At 41.0% G+C, this 23,910-nt stretch overlaps 1 protein-coding gene across 2 annotated transcripts in view; it reads right to left on the reverse strand.

Annotated features, from left to right (window-relative positions):
* Positions 1–6,875: 6,875 nt before the first annotated feature.
* Positions 6,876–23,910, reverse strand: part of scn4ab (sodium channel, voltage-gated, type IV, alpha, b) — a 41,225-nt gene continuing 24,190 nt past the window's right edge. For both annotated transcript variants that reach the window (XM_035398166.1, XM_035398167.1), the window contains exons 15-26: positions 21,622–21,978; positions 18,231–18,668; positions 14,172–14,286; positions 13,638–13,792; positions 13,057–13,230; positions 12,448–12,570; positions 11,730–12,011; positions 10,797–10,850; positions 9,763–9,900; positions 9,499–9,603; positions 8,715–8,985; positions 6,876–8,305 (exon numbers count right to left, since the gene is read on the reverse strand). In XM_035398166.1, the coding sequence (XP_035254057.1) occupies positions 7,038–8,305; positions 8,715–8,985; positions 9,499–9,603; positions 9,763–9,900; positions 10,797–10,850; positions 11,730–12,011; positions 12,448–12,570; positions 13,057–13,230; positions 13,638–13,792; positions 14,172–14,286; positions 18,231–18,668; positions 21,622–21,978 (3,480 nt within the window). In that variant the 3' untranslated portion in view covers positions 6,876–7,037. The remainder of the gene's footprint in view (positions 8,306–8,714; positions 8,986–9,498; positions 9,604–9,762; positions 9,901–10,796; positions 10,851–11,729; positions 12,012–12,447; positions 12,571–13,056; positions 13,231–13,637; positions 13,793–14,171; positions 14,287–18,230; positions 18,669–21,621; positions 21,979–23,910) is intronic.

Raw genomic sequence — 23,910 nt, forward strand, 5'->3', positions numbered from 1 at the left:
TACTTCCGCCCCTTCTGCTGAGTCTAAAAAAATAACAAAACAATTTTGGCAAGATGTTGGAACTGGGACAGTGGGGAGTAATCTTCCTCATCAACAAACACAGGTTTCAGATCTGCTGCCAGGCTGGAGAAATATATCGTGAGTGTTTCTTCCTCTCATTCACAAAGTGATCAAAGATATTACAGATGTCACTGGTGACAGGAAAAAAGATCGTTCCTCACACTCTCATTCTACAGCACATTTCTGAAAACTGAAAATTAGTTTTCATTGGCCATTTTCACCGAAAACTAGCTTTGATTGGTTACTTCACAGAATGTGCTCAGGCCTGCTTCAGCCTGATGCTCTTCCATAAAGAAATTAAAAATAATAATTTTCTAAAAAAAACAGTGTTCAGGGCTCACAGATTGCAAAAAGCTAACAGCCATAGTGTTATACATACGGTACAGTGTCACAAATGAGCCGTCTGGGCCCGGTTGGTAATATCGCACTTTTGTGTTCCTGAGGCGCGGTTGTTTCTCCACTTTACTAAGTCGCTTTAGATAAGAGCATCTGCTAAGTGATTGTAATGTATTGTAATGGAATGCATTGCATTCTACGTGGGTTTTGACTTTGTGAAGAGTTGTGTCAGTGGCAGTGGGCGTGGCTACATGCCCCAGGGTCACATGGTCAATTGGGTGTGAGGACGAGCCACCTGCAGCCAGAAACTCTTCAGGCGCGCATGGAATCCCTGTCCAGGGGCCCCGGAGGTAGGAACCTAACCTGCTGATTTTCGGCCTCCCTCATTTATCTCCCTTTGCACCCTTGCCCTGCATGCCAACCCCCTCTCCCCACCCCAAGGAAAAACAGGTCCAGAGGGAACGTTTTCGGAGCTCTTTGTCCTTCCCCGCTTGCGTCTCCAGTCACAGCACTTGCGTCCTCTCGTGTTGCGGCCTCTCAGACAGCTGGCGGGGGTCGGAGCAGAGATTCCGTGTGTTGACAGGATGAACACGGCCTGCGCCTCTTCCCCAGCACCCCCAGCCACCCCCCCCCCCCCACCCTCGCTGGATGACACACCGCTACACTTACACAGTCACAAGCGTAACACGGATTGCCAGGATGCGTTTCATTTTCAGAGCTAGTGTCATAATCCAGGCACCCCCTTTGCAAAACAAATGTCCTCCTTGTATTTTTATGGGAATTAAAAAATGTTACATTTTAGTTTTCAAAAAAAAAAGGCAGCAGTTTCGAGGCAAACTGTCGCCTATAAGTGCCGTCAAGCACCCCCCCCCCCTTTCCTGCCCACCCGCCTCCCCCAGTCACGCCCTGGTTACACCCCTGACCTCCATAACATGCAGGGGTCCTGGTAGTGTGGAGAGGGTGAGCGAGCGAGTGAATGGGGTGAAACGCTATAGCCGCGTGCCCTCTAAGAGAGACGTGCACAACACTTGAGCCGCCATCCCCAGGTCACAGCCTGCTTTTGACCTCTGACTTCAGCTGTATGTCAGGAACTCGGGCAGAACCAGCCCTCGCGAACACTTCCAGACACGCCCCTCCCCTTTCTCCCAGTTATCCAAGAAAGCCAGGGAGGGGTGGGGCAGGGGAGACAGCTCCAGTCCCCACAGAAAATGATTAAAGCGGTTTGGTAACTGAAATTTAACAATTCTGCCCAAACAAATAACAATTACTCAGGCCTACGTGGGCTTTATTGATTTGTGGAATCCAGAAATTAATTTCTCATTTCAACCATTTTGTTGTCGAAAGGAACTCCTCCGGCCATTTTCTATTTTGCTCATTTTTCTATTACGCAAAATGTAGGCTCAGTTTCCAGGACCTTACTACAGCCAAGTCAGCAGTGGAGTTTTATTTCTGTGCGGGCATAACTGGCTAAGAAAAAACACATTAAGAGCAACCTAATCAATGACTCCGAGAAGCGTTAACAAGGCGAGACTAAATATATAATGTGACAGTTTGCTCCCAGCGATTAGTTTCCATGTCTTCCCCTCTACATCCTGCTGGACCTCACTCTCATAAACATGAGAAAGGAGAAGCTGTGCATCTGCAAAATATTCTGGAACAAAGAGTACAAGCAAGCAGTTAAACCTCCACAGGGTCTTGCTTATAATGTCTTGCTAATATGTAGCAACGATGAAGAACAGGACACACAGTGCAGAAAATGAATGAATGTGAATGTGGTGCAGGATGTGATTCCCATAGTCTGTTGAGAGATGGCATTTAGATGTACAGCACTATCAGAACCACAAACATTAGCATTATACTACTGCTACTACTACTAATACTACTACTACTACTACTACTACTAATAAAAATAATAATAATAATAATGTACAATTAAAGTAGTTAGTTTTTATCGGATTAAACAAGATCTGTAACAATATAAGAAAACTGTATGATCAAGCAGTACTAGGAGTAGACCTGCAATTCATTGCAAACTACAATTGGTACTTTAATTTCACAGCAAAAATAAAAGTACAGACATATTGATGTGAGGGCGGGGAAGGGTGAAGACCAGACGCGACCAAACAGGGGATCTATAAGTTACCAAAGGGCACTCCAGTAACCACTGAGTCTCGTGAGAGACGAAATAAGGGGGTGCTATACTCCTAGGGGACGTATCCCAAATAATGAATAATAAACCCCTAAACAGGTAACTGAGGAAGAAGGAGTATATAGGGAAAATAAAGGAATAGGGAAAAGAGAAATGAAAAAAACAACTTCGAACCGAAGCTGAGAAAAAGAAAATGTCTTTTCAAAAACAAACAGAAGAAGTTCTGAGGCCAACTAAAACCAGGGGGAAAAACTGGTTAGTAAAGGGTAGAAAGGTTTGTGCCCTAACGGTGACACAATAACCCCTTAAAACCGCTGGCCTCAGAATCTGGACCTATACCGTCCTAATACCTCTTTCCAAAAAACAAACAAACTGACGTCAGAATTCTTTTTTTAAATCTCTTTGTTCTTAAATTCCTTATACCTTTCTCAGGAATACGACAGGGAACTGGCTAGAGCAAAACACGTTACACTCAAGCACCGTTCCACTGCCTACTGACGCTTTAAATACCCAGCCACAGGTGTGGCTGGTAATCAGCGGAAGATGTGAGCAACCCACAGGTGAAACCGATCAGAGGTAACCCTGCAGGAATGCATGGAATGTTCAAGCAGGAACAATCCTCCCACAGGAACCAAAAATAACGATTAGCCGAGTGGCTAATCTGCAAGCTCGAATTAGTCGTCCCCACACCCCAAAATAACGATTAGCCGAGTGGCTAATCGGAATGCTAACCACTGAGCCGGTGCAGGCACAGAAAAATGATCTACCTGCACAGAAACCGTGACAATTGATAGAAATTTTATTGATAAATATTTTATTTTGACATGTTAAATATATCAGTAAAGTTTTAATTTATATATATATGTATATATATATATATATATATATATATATATATATATATGTATATATATAGATCATACAAATGAATTAAATCTAAAAAATTAAAGAAAATCACTTCCAGCACAGACCAAAACATATGTACAGGCAAGCTGGCACACAGCCTTGAGCACATAAAATGTATTTCTGCCCATTAGTAATGTAAACAATGATATATATTATTTATATAATTTACATGTTGCAACATTGAGCCAGCAGTTTTCACAGAGAATACTTAGGCAAAGTGGTAAGCAAGCTCACAGGTAAAGTGTGGTTTCTAATCTGGAAGACATTCTATGGCCACAAAGCAATTCCAAAAACACTGAACAGTTGACCCTCAACTGAATCCTGCAGAAAGCAAATTCTTGCTAATTATTGTTTATACATAATTGCTAAAGAATCAAAACCAAAACTTCAATTTCTTGGTTTTCAGGCCAGTTTCATACACTGAAGCTGTTTCAGCCTTGAGAAATTTTAAGGAAAAAATTGAAGTTCAACACATCAGATGACAAAAACCACTACCTCAACTTATAAATGGGATTAATACAGAAATGATAGGCCTAGAAATGATGAAATTGGCATTTAAATCGCTGTTTCCAATCAATAATAAGGCTACTGAAGAGTTGTAGGGCAAGAAACTCAGCCTGACCAATGAAATGTTTACATTACATAGAAAATGTGGAAGGGATCCAATCAAGGGCCAAAAAAGTAACAAAATAAATAAATAAATAAAATCTCTCAACAACAAAAACACCACACTTCATGTTGCATAGTGCAAAGAAACATAATCGCACAGTAAGAAGACTGCACCGAATGTGTCAGCCTTATGCTTTTAATATTACTGACCTACCAACAGCTGCATCAGTTACTACCTGAAATACAGAAATGCTTATTCACATGAAAATAAATAAATATATTTGTAAATTTAAAAAGGAAACAAGTCACCCATGATCACAGTAGAATTAACTGGTGCATACTCATGCACTGTTTGTTGAGAAACGCTGAGAATGTTCTTTCAATATTTGTCTTTCAAACGAATTTCAAATATATTTTTTTAACCATATTTTAGTGTTAAGACAATATCTTCCATGTAAACGCATATTGTTCAGTGTAACAAAATATTTATTTTTTTCGATGAGAAATATCAGAGGGATTTTTGGAGCAATGTCTGATACAGATATTTTAAAGTGCTTATTTTATTATTGCTTATGTATGTATTCTCAAAGTAAGACATTTATCGTGTAAGACAGAAGAGAAATTTAGATGATTGTAAATACTCAAGCAAGTGCAGCTTTTTAATATAAAACAGAATACATTGTTAATGTATCAAGACCTGTTTCATAACACCACAAAAAACATGTTTTTCAACAATGACAGTATTTAAATAAAAAACTAAGCACCACTTACAATCAATACTGTTTTTACTTTGATAATTTGTTAATCTAATGCACAAAATGCCCAAACATGAGATTGGCTCAACACATTATTTTGAATTTGTTTGAGATATAGGCTAAAAATGAAATATTTTGCACAAAAGGCACTTATTGCTTTAATTTCAAAGTTAACAAATTCATAATCAAATTATACAAACAAAATAACAGCCATGATGAAGGCCTCAAAGTGGTAACTAAAGAAACTAAATTAAGCCACAAGGGCAACTCCCATGTCAGGAGGACTTAAAAATCTTTCAAGAATAGTAAGAACATAAAACCCAAATATAGAAGGAATATCTTATTCATACCAGGACATTTTCAGTAAGCACTGGCCAATTTAATCAATAGTTAAGTTCAGCATCAAATAGCTGTATCAGCTCGATAAAAATTGCATTAGTATGCAACCAAAGCCATCCAAATTGATACTTGAAAACGATATATGGTTTATAATGACATGTTACTGTATGTCATGAAGTTGTGTTTATTTATTTTAATACTTTATATGCAAAAAATACACAAGCAATAACAGAATAAAATATGTTCACAGTTATTTGTGCCTAAGAAAAATCATAATAAAAACAGAATTGTAATAGTCACAGTGCTTCACCATTATATTCCTTTGATGTGTATAAATGTTTTCCCCACATTATTGCTTTGCTATAAGATCTTTGCGTACAAAACCCTCGAATGCAAACTCAGACAAATTGAGTTTTAGACAGTGGACATTTACTATGCTGTTATTGAATAGTCGCTATAAAATCCTACTTATAGTTGTAATAAGGACAGAATTATATAATATAGGAGAAATGCATTTATTTCCTGTATTATGTGCAAAGTAAATCAAATTCAAGCTCACTTATTTTGGTTTGGCATGATTGTCCTTAATGAAAATGGCTTACTGTAAATGTGTGTTTTTATTTGAAACAAATGGTTTTTGTATGCAAGCATATGTGCGCATCATACATTGAGACTTATCATATTTAATTATTTGAAAAGTTTGACCCTTTCTCTTTCCACTTTTCTCTATGCAAAATGTTCTTCTCATGCATACTGTACCATACAAATTAGTTTTGCTTGTTAATGCTACACTAAAATGCTAATTTCAAAGTAAACTATTCTTAAGCTATTTTAGGGTTAAGTTTTAACAATTCCAAGGCTAATTTAAGTTGGCACTCCACTGAATGGAAATTTCTTTTGCCTAAACTTTGAGTTACAAATATCAGCATATAAGCAACAAAACGTTATAGAATTAACTATGTACAAAGCCTGAGCCATTCTCTACAAAGCATAAAAATATTCAAATAAGAAAGCTTAGAGAAAGCACAGATCATGAGGCAATTTCAGGGAAGATTTTTGACAGAAAAGTTCCAGAAATATCTTGATTCTTTTTAACTAATACTGAGTTTTGACATTCAAGACTCAAGTGGTGTAGAGTTGTGTATGCTTGAAAGCGCTGTATTATAGGTTTTAAAAAAAATTTTTTTTTAGCTTATTTCTATTGAATGATCATTCGACATCTGAATGAATGAAATTTTAGTGTGTCTCAATGGAAGGTCCAGGTACTGATATTTACACTTGATTTGGCATCCTCTCCTATAAGAACAGACCTTATAACCTGATCAAAGAAATCTACACATCCATTATAGACAAAGGACCTGGCAATAGTAGCATTTAACTAATTGCCTAGTAAGGACTACTGCAGTATTCATGAATCAACTTTGCTTGCAATAAACCCTGTTTCACAACTTTATACATTCCTGGCTAGGTTTTATATACGTTCAGGCAGTCCTGTCGTATTATTTATGTTGTTATGCCTTACAGCAGTGGTAACCAACCCTGTTCCTGGAGATCTACCATCCTGTAGGTTTTCACTCCTGCACGAACAATGCACACCTCAACAGCGAGAGATTTTTTTGTTAAACCAACTGCTAATTAGCAGAATCAGGAGTTCCAAATTAGGGTTGAAAGTAAAACCTGCTGGATGGTAGATCTCCAGGACCAGGGTTGGTTACTACTGCTTTCGAGGGCCAGCCATACTGTAGAGACGTATCCCCACCTCTCCTTAACCACACCTGTTGACACAAGCAAAATCCAGCATTGGGATGAATGGCCAGTCTCGGCAAGGATGTCAACAGCTCTTCAAATAGGAAGGCTAAGGTGCATTATTCGCAGGTTCTGTTTTAAACAACAGACTCCCTCAGGTTGTTCGGGGGTACAGCGGGTTGGGGGATGGTGGATGGGGCAGAATGCAGGACCACTTCACTCATGACTTCTACCGGAGCAGCTCCACGGGACTCATTTTCCTTAGGGTCCGTCACAGGCTGGCCATCCCTAGAGGCCATTAATGGTTGGGCTTTTGCAACAGCCAGGTTCCCAGCTGCCCTGCTGCCATAGAGGGTCTCCATTGCATTGGCAATCATTCCCTCTTTTTCTGGCGGCTCCTCATCGTCTTTGGTTTTGTGCATTTTCTCGCGGAACTTGAAGGAGGCGTGCTTGACGGTTCGCTTCAGCAGGTGCTTGCGGTAGGCTCTCTGGATGATGCTGGCGGCCACCTCCTCCTGTTTGCGCTTCAGGGTGGTGGTGATGGGCTCGTAGGCCAACTTGGAAGGGTTGTTCACCATAAACTTCTCCTCCATGCTCGCCTTTAGGGAGTCCATCTCCTCCGAATCACCCAGCACCTCTGCGGTTAGAGCCATCAGGATGTCCAGGCAGTGGATCTTGTCACCAGTGACCAAGGGTAGCTCCATTGTGATCAGCTTAACGGTGTTGGGCTTGGGGATCCTCAGAGGGTCCTTCAAAGTGTCACAGAACTCTGACAGCCGGCTATAGTCCACATACTGGGTGGCATCCGGGTCAAACTTCTCCCAGGTCTCGTAGAACATCTCGAAGTCGTCCTCGCACAGCGGGTCGGCACTCTCCTCGGTAGCCACGTTGAAGTTCTCCAGGATGATGGCGATGTACATGTTGACCACTACCAGGAAGGAAATGATGATGTAGCTGCTGAAGAATATGATGCCCATGAGGGGGTTGCCACAGTCCCCCCTCACGTCGGTACCTGGATTCTCGATATTGGGGTCACAGTCTGGGGGGCCGCTGTTCATGATGGGAAGGAGCAAGCCGTCCCAACCCGCCGAGGTGGTGATCTCAAACAGGCAGATTATGCTGTTGCCGAACGTCTCAAAGTTAAACATGTCATCGATGCCGCCCATTTTCTTCACGTAGGCAAAGTTTGACATGCCAAAGATGGAGAAGATAAACATGATTAGGAAGAGGAGCAGGCCTATATTGAACAGGGCAGGAAGTGACATCATCAGAGCGAACAGCAGTGTCCTGATGCCTTTTGCTCCCCTGATGAGACGCAGGACACGGCCGATTCTGGCCAGTCTGATAACACGGAAAAGTGTAGGCGACACAAAGTACTTCTCTATGATGTCCGCCAGCATGATACCTTGAAAGAAAGAAAACAACATTCTCAAAGCATCAATTTTATATTATTAAATAGGTTGTTTCGATGACAGTTAATCAAACAGCCAGTCTGTAAACAATATCACTCCATGCAGAAACCATTACTTACCAATAATATTACAAAATTAATAATATTGCGTCATCAATTAATTGTTTCTATATGCTGTAACCGTTTTTATAAAAGTGAAGCCATGAACACCTACAGGGGGTTGCCAGCACTCCGCTTCAATTCATGTCTAACCACACCCCTGTAGCCGTGATTGTATTCATGTTATACCATATTGCTTAATTAAACATTACACGTTTTAGCAGCTCCATCATACATTTTTGATTTAACTTGCTCATGCAGTAAAATTTATTTTATAAAAGGTTTCACAAGATCGTCTGCTTACCCACTACGGAGAGAATGACCACCACAAAATCAAAAATATTCCATCCAATGGTGAAGAAATATTGTCTGAGTGCAATCATTTTGAGGATACACTCGGTGGTGAAGATCACGATGAAGACCAGATTGATTTTGTACAGGATATCCTCCATTTCCTGACTTTGGTCGTCTGTCTCCACCATCATGGTCACCATATTGAGGCAAATCAGCACCATGATGAAGATGTCAAAGAACTGCTTCGTGATGAAGTCAAACACCAGGCCTTGGACACAGTTCTTTGGAGGGACCAAGAAATTGGCAGTTAACAAATCCAGACAGAAAACGTGCAAAAAATAGTACATAGTGGTACGGCAGCTGAAGCTAGCTCTCTCTGAATTTACACTGTAATTGGTCCATGTACAACTGTCCTCAACCTGCAGGATTAGTACTGTCATTAGTACTCCAACCTTTTTTTTCTTATCTTATCTCTTTGTTTTCCATAATCTCCCCCCTAACTTTTCTTTTGCTCCAGGCTATGGGGGTGGGGTGGGTGGAGTGGGAAAGTTGGATGGGGTGGGTTTAGGTTGGGGTTTTTGTGAAACATAAGTGGTTATCCAAGAGTCATTCTTTGACTTGTATAATGGACTGCTCTGCAGCACTAGATCCAATCATTCTTCTCTATGCACAGTACTGATCTGTATAATTTCAGATCAACTCTGTAGGAATCATTTCAACAATGGAAAACCAAGATAAAAAATATCTTATAAGAACGCATACAAAAGAAATGCCTTAATGCTGTCCTTACATACCTGAGGTCTGGGAATTGGCTTCTGTGGCTTTTTAGAGCCTAGTTTTTTCATGGCATTGTAGTATTTTTTCTGCTCCTCAGTCATGAAGAGATCCTGCCCTCCTAAGTATAGAGGCAGAGACCATTATTATTGATGCGTATACTGTTCTATTGCATATAACGTTCTGTTGGAATCATCGTTCATGGTCGATAATGCTGATTTCATTATGATGGAATGGTCTACAAAAGAAAGCCATCTACTGCTCCAGGGGGGGCTGATACTTATCTTAGATTTTTGCTGGTTAAAGTTGTCGATAATCACACCAATGAATAGATTGAGGGTGAAGAAGGATCCAAAGATGATGAAGATAACAAAGTACAGGTACATATAGAGGTTGACTTCGTACTCAGGCTGGTCATAGACCTGTACGAATGAAAAGTTCAAAGACAACTTCAGTTTCAAACAAGAATAAAAAGTCAAACTGTCTGCCGATTCTGTAGGTTCACACCTGCCAGTTTCTGTGCTTAACTGCACATCAGAGGGTACATATATTCAACTGCAAGACGTACATTTTTTAAAATGCTATGCATAAAATGAGTGACTATAAATACTGGGAGACCTCAGCATCGTTTAAAAAAAAAACTCCTCTTAAGTATAGAAATTCTTAAACCAACTCCAACTCCAGCCAGTGACAGGCCCTAAGGAGACTCCAACTGCAGTACCTCTGTGTATCTGCTGATAACAATGAACAGGCCAAATTCTTTGAACCAGAATTCTTTGAACGAGAAAAATCCTCGTTTCCACAGCAGTCTGTGTTCTATCAGCTGGAGAAATGCCCTGCGCCAGGAGCATTAAAGGGGCACATTTTTCGAACCACTAGCATAGACAAAAAGAACAGACATACAGGTGCAACTATAACAGGCTTCAATCTGGGGTTAAAAATAGTTTATAGCATTTAATCATTCCAAACAGAGAAATGGAATATATAGCAACATATTGTCATTCCAAACCAAGAAATGTAATATATAGCAACATATTTAAAATATTTAGACAAAAAAATAGATATATTTCACAGAATTGCAATACATTGCTATATCTGAGAACCAAAATGAATTAGTATAATTACCCATATATTGAGAATCTTTATAATATATTTTAAATCAATATATTCAGTATATTCCATACCGAATGTGGGTACATACAGGTCCAATGACAAGTATCAGCCTGGGTATAAAATAGGTTATAAAGTATATCATATAATTATTCCAAATTGATGTGCAGGGAAACGTTTTAATGGCAATAAATCCATCCACCCTTACGTCACGTGAATCCACAGCTGCATACATGATGTCCATCCAACCTTTAAATGTTGCCTGAACAAAAACAAAACAAAAACAAAACACAAATAGCAGTGCATACAGGAAGACATGATAACCTCTGCTCCTCCACTACATTTCAATCATATTTTAGGCATTTGGCATCATCTCTTGTCCAGAGTGCCCAGCTTACATTTTACATACAATCCACATGTACAGCTGGACATTTACTGAATGAGTTTAGGTCTACGACTACATCTCTTGTGGGTACAACCGCAGTGCCCCACCTGGGAATGAAACCTGCAACCTCTGATACCCCGTTCACACACAAAACCAGGGGCTGACATGGGATACTGAACACAGGCTTAACCCAGTACTTTCACTCCTGAATTGATAGCCCAGTGATGTGCTCCAAATCTCGCAAATGCTTTGTAAAAACTATGTCACAAAACATTATGAGTGATGTTTTATTTGTTATTTAATATTCACTGTTACATATTTACCTGTGAAAACTGAGCAATTCACTGCTTGTGTGAATCCAGCTAACAAAAATGAAGATAATCCTTGAGGAGTTTGGTTCGAATATACATTTGCACTAATACAGTTTTCATCATTTATATAAATGGAGCACTGATTCAGGAAATTTTGGCCAGTAAAAACACATGACAAGATCAAGGGTCGGGCATCTAACCCTGCTGTGCAGAGTAACCCATGTCCCCCCTTTTGACTTACACTTACAGTACAGTTCCCTCACCATTGTAGTATACTGCTGCCCATGACACTACCATACACTGCCATTCTGCCATTGGATGTTTCATCCAAGGATGAACATCACAAGGACGCTCTTTACCCACCAGGCTATAGTGGGCTGAGTTTTTAAACAAAGGATTCTACACATTCTGCCACTCTCCAATGGGTCATTCACTGCAAACTTACCACTTGGAGTAGAGAGAGGTAGCCCATGCCAACGTTGTCGAAGTTCACCTTCAGATTGACCCAGCGCGTCTCATTGGTGACCATGCCCAGAAGATCGCACTCTGAGTAGTTGCTGACAACAGACACTTCGAACATCTCACCGCTGGTGGTGTTGATGCATCGGTAGAACTTCCCAGCAAACAGATTGACTCCCATGATGCTGAAGATGAGCCAGAAGATGAGGCAGACGAGGAGCACGTTGAAGATGGAGGGGATGGCCCCAACAAGAGCGTTCACCACAACCTGCAGGGGTCAACACACACACACACACACACACACACAAACACACATATATGCATACACACACAGACATATTCAAGTATGCACAAACACACGTGCACACATGGATGCACAGACACACACACACACACACACATATGCATGCGCACACAGACATATGCAAGCATGCACAAGCACACACACACACATGCAGGCACAGACACACACACACACAAAAATACACAAACACACAGAGACACACACACGCACACACACAGACACACACGCACGCGCGCATACGTGCACACACACACACACACATACACAAACACACAGACAGACAGACAGACACACACAACTATCAGCGGCATACAGGGTACAGTTCCAGTAGGGGTGCCGTTAGGCTGAAGAAAGACACTGTTTGCTGCAAACATAAAAACAGTTGCTAACTGTTACTCACCCTCATCCCCTCAAACCTGGACAGGGCCCTCAGAGGCCTCAAGGCTCTAAGGGTCCGCAAAGATTTGATGGCTCCCAGCTCAGAGAAGCCCAGGATATTAGCCGTCAAGCTTATGAGAGAAACCTGAGACACAATTTGAATCCCATCACAATCGAATTTCTGAGCAGCCACTTTGCTCTAATGCTTTGGTGCTGACAGGCAGTCAAGATCTTGTGTACTTTATAAACAATGATTGCTGTCAATTATCTCACATATTGTAGAAAGCACAAGGCCAGTGAAGTTTTACGCAAAACTCTAGAGCGCTGTATTTTTTGTTCAGAAAATAAAGTTAAAATCAATAAACTATTCAAATGTGTCCTGGTTATATATGACAAACATGGGTTTTGTAAGAACTGTGAGATCCCTCAAATCAAATTTTTCCTTTACCCATCAAATCTTAGAACTGAAAAAACTAAAACTTAGACAAATCCACAATACCTATTTATGAAGCATATTCCTTATGCTTTATATTTTTATGCATGCTTTAATTGTGTATTAGAAAACAATGTTTATCATTTCTCACAAGTAGTAAATCAAATTAATGAGAAAATGCAATAAAAACAAACTTACATCAACAATAAGGAAGTCCAGCCAACACCAGGCATTGGTGAAGTAGGTCTTATAGCCATACGCTGTCCATTTTAGGAGCATTTCAACAATAAACACGTATGTGAAGACTTGATCTGCATATTCCAGAATGATTTTTATAACTCTGCGCTTCTCAATGTAGATATCCTCAAAAGCCTGGAAAAATATGAAAAATAAACAGTTGCGCATAGTTTAATGTAACATGGTATAGGATTACACAAGCATCAACTGTGTTTGCAAAAAGCCATTAATTGCCTTGTGATCAGCATGGTTGTTTTCATAATAAAGTCTCTATTGAGAATTCTGAGATGTGAAACATTTTACATCTAATCAACAAGTCAGCTGCCGTTGGTATATACAGCTGACTAGTCAATTGAGCTTTTGGTAAGTGGGAGAATAGCAAATTTTAAAGCCTGCACATGCCAAAATATATTTTAATATATTAGCAATATATAGCAGTACACAGTATTCCACATCTGTAAGGGCTGTCCTATAGCATTTTTTTGAGACACCAGAGAGCATTCTATTGCACCGATGCTCGAGTGGATGCAAGCTCCACTCACCAGAGCTCCACTGCTGAGCAAGATCATGAAGATGATGAAAGTCTCAAAGTAGCTGTGCTCCACAATGGTGAAGCAGGTCCTCCTGAAGTTCCACCACATCTTCCCGCGGCCCTGCGTGATGTCCGCCGTCAGGCACGGACAACGCCTGATGCATCCTGCAAAAGAGACGCAGATCCACATCTCCAATGGCAAAGAAGGCAGGGTGCTGCCTGACAGCACTCTCACCAAATTCTACACACTCTCATAGAATTCCAATCGACCGTTTTGTCACCAAAACTGCTTATACTACTGGTTGATTTCATTCCTATTCCGCCTTTTCTCCTGATTTGGAATGCCCAATTGTATTTTTAACTTTTTAAATTTTTGTCCACTGCCATATGATTTGAATCACAAACACTATTTACTTCATAGTTTTTAAGTTTGATTGAAAAATGTGAAACTGGGAGATCTTCCCCACTAGTGGGGAATATACAGAGAGCCCATAGTTCTAATGGGGTATTTACGAACACTACAAAGATTGCTTGCTCTTGGTACCTTCAGTGAAGCATTCTGCCGGGTCATCCATCTCCGGCTCATCCTCCACGTCCGCCTCCTCATCCGGTTTGCAATCAACAGTGCTGCAGGTCGAGGACACATCCTCATCCCCCGGCTGAGGAGGAAGAGATCTGTGTCACTTCGACTGTTTCCAGTGAGGTCTACAGAACTGTCTGTTTTTTGGGGGGTTTTTTTGTTCTTTTTCTGAAAATCCCATTTGCCAAGTGATCCAAAGAAGTGCTTGCTGGGAAATGTGGCTCGATGGTCACATATGGATCATGAGTCCAAGCGTCCCAGGCCATGAGCGCCTTGAGGACCCCTCCTGCCAGACCGAAAAAAGTAGCTCACATTCCACAGTGTGGAATTGTTGGGCCTGACTTTCTAAGAGCTCTCTGACATTTGGGGGCCCCAACAAAATTTTATTTGGGCCCCTGACTGAGCAGAAGAAGTGATTCTGTACACTTCAGAATTCACCCAGCTACTGCCTGCACAAGTGACATCATCAACAAAGATGTAAGAATTGAGCAATTTCCAGTGGCAGCCATACATGTTCAAGCCATAACACTACCTACACCATGCTTCACAGATGAGGTGGCATGCTTTAGAGTCTAAATCATGAGCCATTTTTTCTTTCTCCACACTTTTCTCATTACATTACTTTGGGACAGCTTAAAACTTGTCTCACCTGTCCATAACTTTGTACCAGAACCCTACAGTTTATGCACTTTTGTGCAAACTCTAACCTGGCCATTCTGTTCTTAAGGCATACCAGTGGTTTGAATGCTGGTGTAGTCTTCTCTTTATGGTAGTCATTGATACATCTATGCCTACAGCTGGAAGTGTTCTTAATCTATTTGACATTTGAAAATGGGTTTTTTTTCCACAGTTAAAAGTATTATTCGGTCATCCACTACAATGGTCTTACATGGACTACCAGGTCGTTTACTATTGCTGAGCTCATCAATGCATGTTTGCTTCGTAACAATGTACCAAACAGTTGATTTTGACATGCCTAATGTTTTGGCTATATCTCTGATGGACTTCTTCTGATTTTTCAGCCTCACGTTGGCCTGCTTTACTGGCATTGGAACTTCTTTGGTCCTCAGACAGCAGGTCTTTGGTTGAGAGACAACAACAATAGACTGCACATGCAAATGCCAAACCTAGAACCTCTAGACCTTTTGTTAGCTTGTGCATGAACTAATGATACTACAAAATACAGCTGCCCAAAAAACACCTGAGCAGCTAATTGTCCAATCAATTACCTTTGGTCCCCTCAAATGTGGGTGGTGAGGGGGTATAAAAACAGCTATACTTTATACATAGTTCACCCAAAGTAGATGTAAATACTAACAAATTAAAGCAGACAATATAAATTTTATCCTTACATTCATTGATGAATTTCAAATCAAATGTGCCGGAGTATAAAGCCAAAACAGCAAAAATTATGTCACCATCCACATACCAATGGACTATACACCCCCCCTCCGACAACACACACACACACACATATATATATATATATATATATACATATAGTCCAATGATCACACTAGAACACATTTACTAAAGTGACAAGATGACAAGGTAAATTTACCAACTGGAGGAAAGATCTAAGGACGATGGGAGTTTTCTTGCTTTCTCACCCTCATAAATCTCCTCAAGTTGAAGAGGAGAATCCTCTTACACTGTCATGGCTGCTTGCACCATGACATTCATCACTGAACAAAACACCGGCAAGCGAATCGTGAGAAAAACTAAAATACCAACGTATACATATACAGCTTCCTCAGTCTAGGGTGTATTGCACAGATGCCATAAAGTAGCCTGGGTGAAGAAGTGAACTGAATTGAACTGAAGCCATTTTTGCTTGCTTTTACTGCCTGTGTAACATAAAGAATGCAGGTCCTACGCATCTCTAAAAAGGTACCTGATCCTGAATTTCATTGATTCACTGATGCTGCTGCTGGAATAAAAGAAGAGTGCTGAACGTAGAGGAGTCATCCTTAGGTCAATCAGCCTTTTTGCCTGACTTTGGGAGCAGTTAAATCTGCATTTTATTGATAAACAGATTTGAGATTAACCAACCCTTATGGGACTACTGAAATATATTGTAACTTTATGGAATTTATGGAAATATCATGATAGATTTCAATAAGCAAAAATCCCAATAATTTGCCCATATAGGGTGAATTGTTTCAGATCTTGATAATACTGTGACAAGCAATGCTCAGGAGATGCTTGAACTCTGGTCTCTCTTGAGATGGGCGGCCACACTAACCACTATCCTAAGGATTAATTCACCAATAGAAGAGCGGTTAGGCAGCGCCACTAGTGGATCGCTACAATATATTTTACTTCAGTATTTTGCAGTATATCCCATGTCTGTAAGGGAGGCAATATTGTCATAACTCCATGTCATAACTCCATGTTCATATCTACTGTAAATAACATCAAGCAGGATCAGATGCTCACTCCTCGCCATATCCATGATAAATGAGAATTCTGGCAGCGAAGTCATTGGGTTTTATGTCAAACTTGATGGTTTACTCTTTCATTTAATAATGATGGCGATGTGACAACTTTCCTCACCTTAGCTCATTCTGTTGGGGCTTTCACAGGTCGGAGTTCAAATGCCAAGTAGATTGATGTAAGCGGAGCAACCGTGTGAAACCTGTCACTCGATCCCTCTCAAGACATTCCCCAGATCAACATTACTTCATCATTTAGCGCCACAGTGACATGCAATGTATATGATCACAATGCCTCAGACAGTAAAAAAATATGATTATACATTTGGTGGGATAAATAAATGGGGTTGGTGGGGGGATGGGGCAGGAGGACTGGTTATAACTGGAAGGGCACTGGCTGGGTTTTTATTTACCTTTTCAGGCGTAAGATCAGAAATGCATGATTAGAATGGTCTCAAATGTACGTTCAAATGCTGATGTAACAATCACTACCGGTAATTGAAAGCATCAGAGTTCTAGAACACTGATTTTGAATAATAATTATTAAAAAAAACATTCCGAAAAGCCTACTCTTCCAAGGAATAAAGAGGGGTTGGTGTCATTCAGATAGCTGCATGACAAGTTTTTGCAGATTGTGCTGCGCTAGTTCTGTTTCCCACGATCTTCCCTTGGTCACATGTCCCAGGCTCTGCCACCAGAGCCTACCACCGCACCCCCCCCCCCCCCCCTCACAACCCGTGATACCCAATTGCCTCTGCAGATGCTGCGTGTGGCTTTCTGGGTCCTGAGCTGCTGAACGCAGCAGAACCGGATAGATCGGCACCAGAGCCCAACAGGTCTGCTCATCCCTAAACGTCTGGGATGAAGCAGAACATCCGCAATTCCGCATGGTGCAAGAGAAATTCTACATGGGGGTAAAGCCATTTGTGTACACATTAAAAAGTATGAAAAGTATATTCAACCATAGACGGTTTCGCAAAGGTTTTGTAAGAGGTAAACAGCTGATAGCCGTACCAGTGGCGTAGCCAGGAAATCAGTCACCGGGGGGGTGGGGAGCCAAAATTCGAAAATGAACTAATGAAATTTGGTTCTTCACAAAATTTTGGGGGGACAGTTTTACATAAAAGATTACCTTTATGGTCTTTGTGATCAACTTTTGCACATAGTTTACGTGACACAGGATAGATAATAACAGCAGGTGAACATAAGAATGTTTCATGCAAAACCAGGCCAATCAGCCAATATAAAATATTGAATTAAATAAAGGAACATACATGCCATGAAAATAATGTTTTTCATTTAAAAATGACTATATAAAATAACATATATACTTCACCTGTCACACACAAAATTGTTAGCAGTAGCTGCTCCGGCAGTTGCATACTTACTGCACTAATATAAGATCACATTACTTAAGGGGAAAACGGCAGTACCTTATTCTACAAACACACCTGACACACCTGAAATCTTTCTGTTTACCACCCCATTTCCTCAAACTTCATGTTGTACTGCCTCTGGCATGTACATCTTGTGATTTAAATGACTGGCTGCAGAAGAAATTTTCTGAAAGAAGTCACAATTTACTTACTTTCCTGGTGGCATCAACATTATTTTCATCCTCTGAAGTGTCATCGTCTTGGTTTTCGAAATCCGACTCTACCTTGGCGATGGGCACAGTGAGGGTCAAGCCCGTGACGAACCCATCGACAGAGACGTCCTCTGGGATTTTGGATGTGCCGTCCACCATTTTGACCAACTTGCCCGTCTTGGGGTCCACGTGGTTCAGGGCAAAATTTTCGTTATTGGCGTCGCCCTTGTCTCCACCGCTCTCATCCTTGCTCGTCTTTGGTTTCTTTCTCAGGAGTCTCATTATCAGCCCGATGACGAAGGCTTTGACCCAGGCGATGCCCCTGTTGATCCTGTTGACCGCGATCTGCAGGTTGTTCATCTCGCCATCCTCTTCGGGGGCCGCCAGGTTGTCACCACTGAAGGAGCTCAGCAGCAGGGCCAGGAACAGATTAAGTACCTGTGTGGAGGAGGTATACGTGTTGGATAGGTGAGGAGCCTGCAACCTCAGCTAACTTTCACTTCAGTTACGCTCCATTCAGTTCAATACACATGAAAAACACTGGCCTTAGATAAGCAAGCTTTTCAATGATGTCTTCCTGATTTCAGGCTCTGCATGATCGCACATCCAAACCATGTATGTAAGCTTCCGAAGGATTCATTTATTCATTCGCTTTCGCTGTGAAAAATTTTAGCAGCAAAACCATTGCACTGGGAGAACATTCGATTTCAGTTGTCCTTCACTTGTCCTAATTCTCAGTTGTCCTAATTCTCTCCAACTGAACAATTCTCTATCATGGCTGACATTGCTGACATACAGCCATGTGTAAATCAGAAAATAAGAATCTACCTAAAGTTGTTACCAAACATATGATGCACAAGAGAGGCCTAGTTGGACATGGACACATAATTAATTCTAAATATTGATGCAAATTGAAGGATTCAAAGTGTGAGATTATGCATGGTGCTTATCATTATACTGTAAGTTCATTGAGCTGGCTGTGTAGTGTTGGCCTACATGCTTCAATTTGTCAAAATAATCAACTTTCCTTGACTTTGTTAATCGTGAGGTAGAGGTGCATCAAAATGTTTAAGTCAACAAAGTAATCATATTAATAAATAATTAAATCTGTTGACATTGGAGTAAAATTTCTCCTTGTACTATTCTATGCATGTGTATCTACAGTATGAGAACAAATCATGAAAAAAGTTCTGCAACTATATTGACAGTGAAATTATATCTGTCTGTTTGGGGAGGGGGGGGGGGGGGGCTTTGTGCCACACTGGAAGGAACTTTAGGGACTTGTACACTCAACCCCTATCAAGGTTCAGTTGTGACGAAGGTGTATAAATATGTCATCTGCCTGTCTTGACGAGAGGGCTATCTTTAGTACGAAGTCCACGTTAGCCCATTTCTCGGTTCCTATTTCTCATGTTAGACGGATCACGGTTACACAGTTGGCCGGAGCAGGCCGACAGAAGGCCAACGGCTTTTTCGTGGTTTTGAACCCGCAAGGGGCGCCTCAGCGGGCTGACGGGGGCGCCAACGGGAGAGAGAGAATCATCCAGTTTGAAGACTTGAATTTGCTGAATGCGCCAAATACAATTCATTAGTTTCAATGGCTGGCAGGTTTGTTGACCACACAAGAAACTCAGAAGAGCATAGCACTTATTATCAAATGCTCACAGTCACAAAGCTTGTCTGTAACTCTTCTTTATAGTACTAATTCCACTGAATCCTCCTCGGCACTTGTGCCTCTGGATGACAGCGTGGGGCGATAATGGGGAATACATCCAGGATATCCCATAACATACTGCTGCTGTGTCTTCTTCCACAAGGTACATCATAAACAGTAGCCAACATGCTCCCACTCCCATAATCTATACCCCTGCATAGGAGCCTTGTTGGAGGGCCCCAACAAAAGAGCTGACATTGGGCCCCACCACCCTGGGCCACTTCATCACAATTTTTTGAGGGCCCCTATTGGTCAGAGCCCTTGAAATCACCCTAACCCAACCGCTCCCCCCCCCACCACACACACACACACACACGCACAAAAAGTGATAGCTGACAATGCTCATTTGTGGAATTATAAATAAAGTAATCTCGTAACTGACAATCCTCTGGGGCATTAGCACTCAAAGCAAAAAAAAAAAAAAAAAAAATTGGTGACCTCATCCCAATTAGTGCATTCTGCTGGTGAATAGACAGTGCTGCTTTAGGTCCCATGATCCTCTCTGTATGCTCCCATCTGTCTATGTAGACACCTCCTGTGCCAGTCGCTTACTTCAGCAGGTTCTCAACAAGAACCCAAAGGTCAGGAGCACCATTTTCTGGCTCAAGTCATGGGATTTAAATAGAACCTCTGTTGAATAAATGGCTTTTCTCCTGTCTTAACGTGAACGTTTGTCTTTGGGATGGTGCGAGGCCAGGCATGTGAAGTGAACTCATGGGAGGGGAAGGGGGTTTTGGACTGGTCACATTTGCTTTGATACAGAATTTGTCGCTGGTCGCTTTTGTTACCCCTTGTTGGATAAAGTATTTCCTCTCAAGCCTATGAATAACCCTAAAGGGATATAAAGTCACTTTCATATATAGCAAAGGACCGCTTGCTTCAATTGGTAAATAAAGAGCTTATATAATTAACTTACCAGTGTGCTTTATTTCTGTAATACTAAACGCAATATCACAGATGGATCAGTCATTTCAGACATCCTGAATGACATCAAAGAAATTGAGCAACAACTTAGCTTTGCCAAGCATTTGAAGCAAGGCACAGCAGATATATCTTACAATGATGGTGACAGGACTCTTGGGAAGGAGTTTATGGACGTCTCAAAGTGTTAAGCAGGACAGTACCTATATATTTCTTGTGCTTGATAAAAAGACTATTGAAATAGGTTTCAAGAGTGGCCAGTTTGACATTGTTGCAATGCAGCCTTCATCCATCTTAAATATGTTTCAATTGTTGGTTGTGAATGTTCAGACTGGAAATGTATTGTAAAGGAGCCAGAATTTCATTTAAACAATGCTCCATTCAGAATTCTCTTTTCCAATTTCATTTCAGCCATTGTGATTTAATGTGTATGTATGTATGTGTGTGTGTGTGTGTGCATGCACGTGAGTGTGTATGTGAATGTGTGTGTGTGTGTGTGTGTGTGTGTGTGTGTGTGTGGAGGGTATATATTCCAGAGTCAGTAATTGTATGTCCCATGATCATTTAAACACAGTTTAATGAGTTGAGTTTGGCATTTTCTAAATTTGCCAATCTGTGTCCGAGCATAAAAAAGGCATGTTGATTGAATCCAGGCTAAAAATAAATCAGAGGGGTCTCCATCTGGACTCCACCGTGAAAAAGAAGCACCTCAAGTTCACACCCATCACTTTCCATGCGGTATTTTGGACTACTCACCACCAGATTGCCTATGACCATGACCATCATGAAGACAATGAGGCACATGGCCTGGCCAGCCACCTCCATGCAGTCCCACATGGTCTCGATCCACTCCCCGCACAGGATCCGGAAGATGATGAGGAAGGCGTGGAAGAAGTCGGTCATGTGCCAGCGCGGCAGCTCGCAGTCCTCGGCAATCTTGCACACGCAGTCCTTGTAGCTCTTGCCGAACAGCTGCATGCCCACCACGGCAAAGATGAAGACGATGATGGCCAGCACCAGGGTGAGGTTTCCCAGGGCGCCCACCGAGTTCCCGATGATCTTGATCAGCATGTTGAGGGTCGGCCATGACTTGGCCAGCTTGAAGACACGCATCTACCCTCCACACACAGCATAGAGAGAAAAAACAAAACAAAAGAGAAAGGTACACTTTCTGGTTGAGTGTATATATATATATATATATATATATATGTCAGTCAATCAATTAAAATTTTTTATCGAATTAATTACATGATATGCTGATTAATTAATCAAATTAATCACATATGTCAATATTTGCTTGGAAAAACCCCCAAAAGATATTTAAACTCAAAAACATTTCATTATTGTGGCACATGAGTAAAGCATTGAATAAAAATATCAAAAGGGGCATTAGAAATCAATAAATTGTTTTATTTCCAATCATTTTTCCAAATACATCTCTTTTTATCATTGAACATAAGTCTATCACTTAGCATAAAATGTGGCCATAACAGTTTTTATTATTTAACATAAGCTTATCACTTAAGCACCAATGTGGCCATAACAGTCTTTTTTAACTATTTAACATACTATTTACATGTGCAACTAACGCACTGACCGGTTGTAATTGTGCAACGCACGGTGTCAGAGGAGTGTATTCGTAAATTCACTCCGGTAGTGTCAGTGGCACCCTGAGTGCTCTCATGTCGTTTAGAAATTAGCGCTGCTTTCAGAGGCACAGAGCCACACCAACCGCTCCAGCTGAAGGGCCGGTTTGTCAGAGTGTCTGAACCCCATAATGGCTGACAGTGTGGCAAAATGCAACGGTTGGGTTATTTGGTAATATAGGTAGTGTTATTCAACACGCAGCAACTTACAGTAACATCGGTACATCAATTAATTAACATAAACATTAAATAATATTATATGCGTTAATTTGCATTACTTTTTTAACATGTTAGTTTTATAATTAATTGATTAATCGAAATTAATACGTTAATTTGACTTCCCTAATATACTGTATATATTAGACCAAAAGTATCTGGATACCCCTTGGTCTGGGGCTGTTTTTCATGGTTTGGACTAGTTCCAGTGGAGGAAAATCCTGTTTCAGCATGACAATGCCCCTGGGCACACAGCAAGGTCCATATAGAAATGGTTTTGTTGAGATTAGCCCTGACCTCAACCCCATCCAACACCTTTGGGATCAATTCGAAAACCATCTGCGAGCCAGGCCTAATTGCCCAATCAGTGCCTGACCTCACTATTGCTCATCTGGCTGAATGGAAGCAAATCCCTGCAGCAATGCTCCAACATCCAGTATAAAGTCTTCCCAGAAGAATGGAGGTTGTTATAGCAGCAAAGGGTGGACCAACTCCATATTAATGCCCATAATTTTGGATGAGATGTTGGACGTCAGGTGTCCACATATTTTGGGTCATGTAGTATAACTGTCAGGACTATTAAAGAACAAAATCATTGCATTGAGACTACTCAGCAAAGAAATTCAGTCTGTTTTCATTAGGCTGTTAGACAGCAGAGTTTTCAACAGGTCAGGGTATGCTTTCAGTTATATTTAAATCAAAAGTCTTGCTGTCAGCCATGTGTGGTCATCAGAGGTGTAAAATCCAGGCTCAAAGTAAAAGTCCTCCCCATTATTACTGTTCCACTCACCAGGATTTGCTAATTAGCGCAATTCTTCAGCCAGGAGACCAAATTAATGAGTAAAATCAGCTGGCTGAGTTCATGGGGGGAAGAAACACATGGCAGGACTTCTTTCTGACCCCTGGAACTGGTGGTCATACTAATAGAATGTGAGTTCACAGAAGAATAACATTTAATCCCTTTCCTAAATCAACTATTGCAAATATGACAGCATTAAGCCAGGCATGGATCCAATCAACATTTTTCCTTGCCGATCAATCAATAAAATTATGCATGTTTGTTATATTTGTCACAGTTCAGCAGTTACCAAAATGAACTCTGTTCAGCACAAACTGCAAACTTGCTAAAGAACAAGTTTTTGTTTATTCTTAGTAGACATAATATAGATAATGGCACAGTCTT

This window comes from Anguilla anguilla, chromosome 17 (genome assembly GCF_013347855.1).
Source record: "Anguilla anguilla isolate fAngAng1 chromosome 17, fAngAng1.pri, whole genome shotgun sequence".
Classification (NCBI taxonomy): Eukaryota; Metazoa; Chordata; class Actinopteri; order Anguilliformes; family Anguillidae; genus Anguilla; species Anguilla anguilla.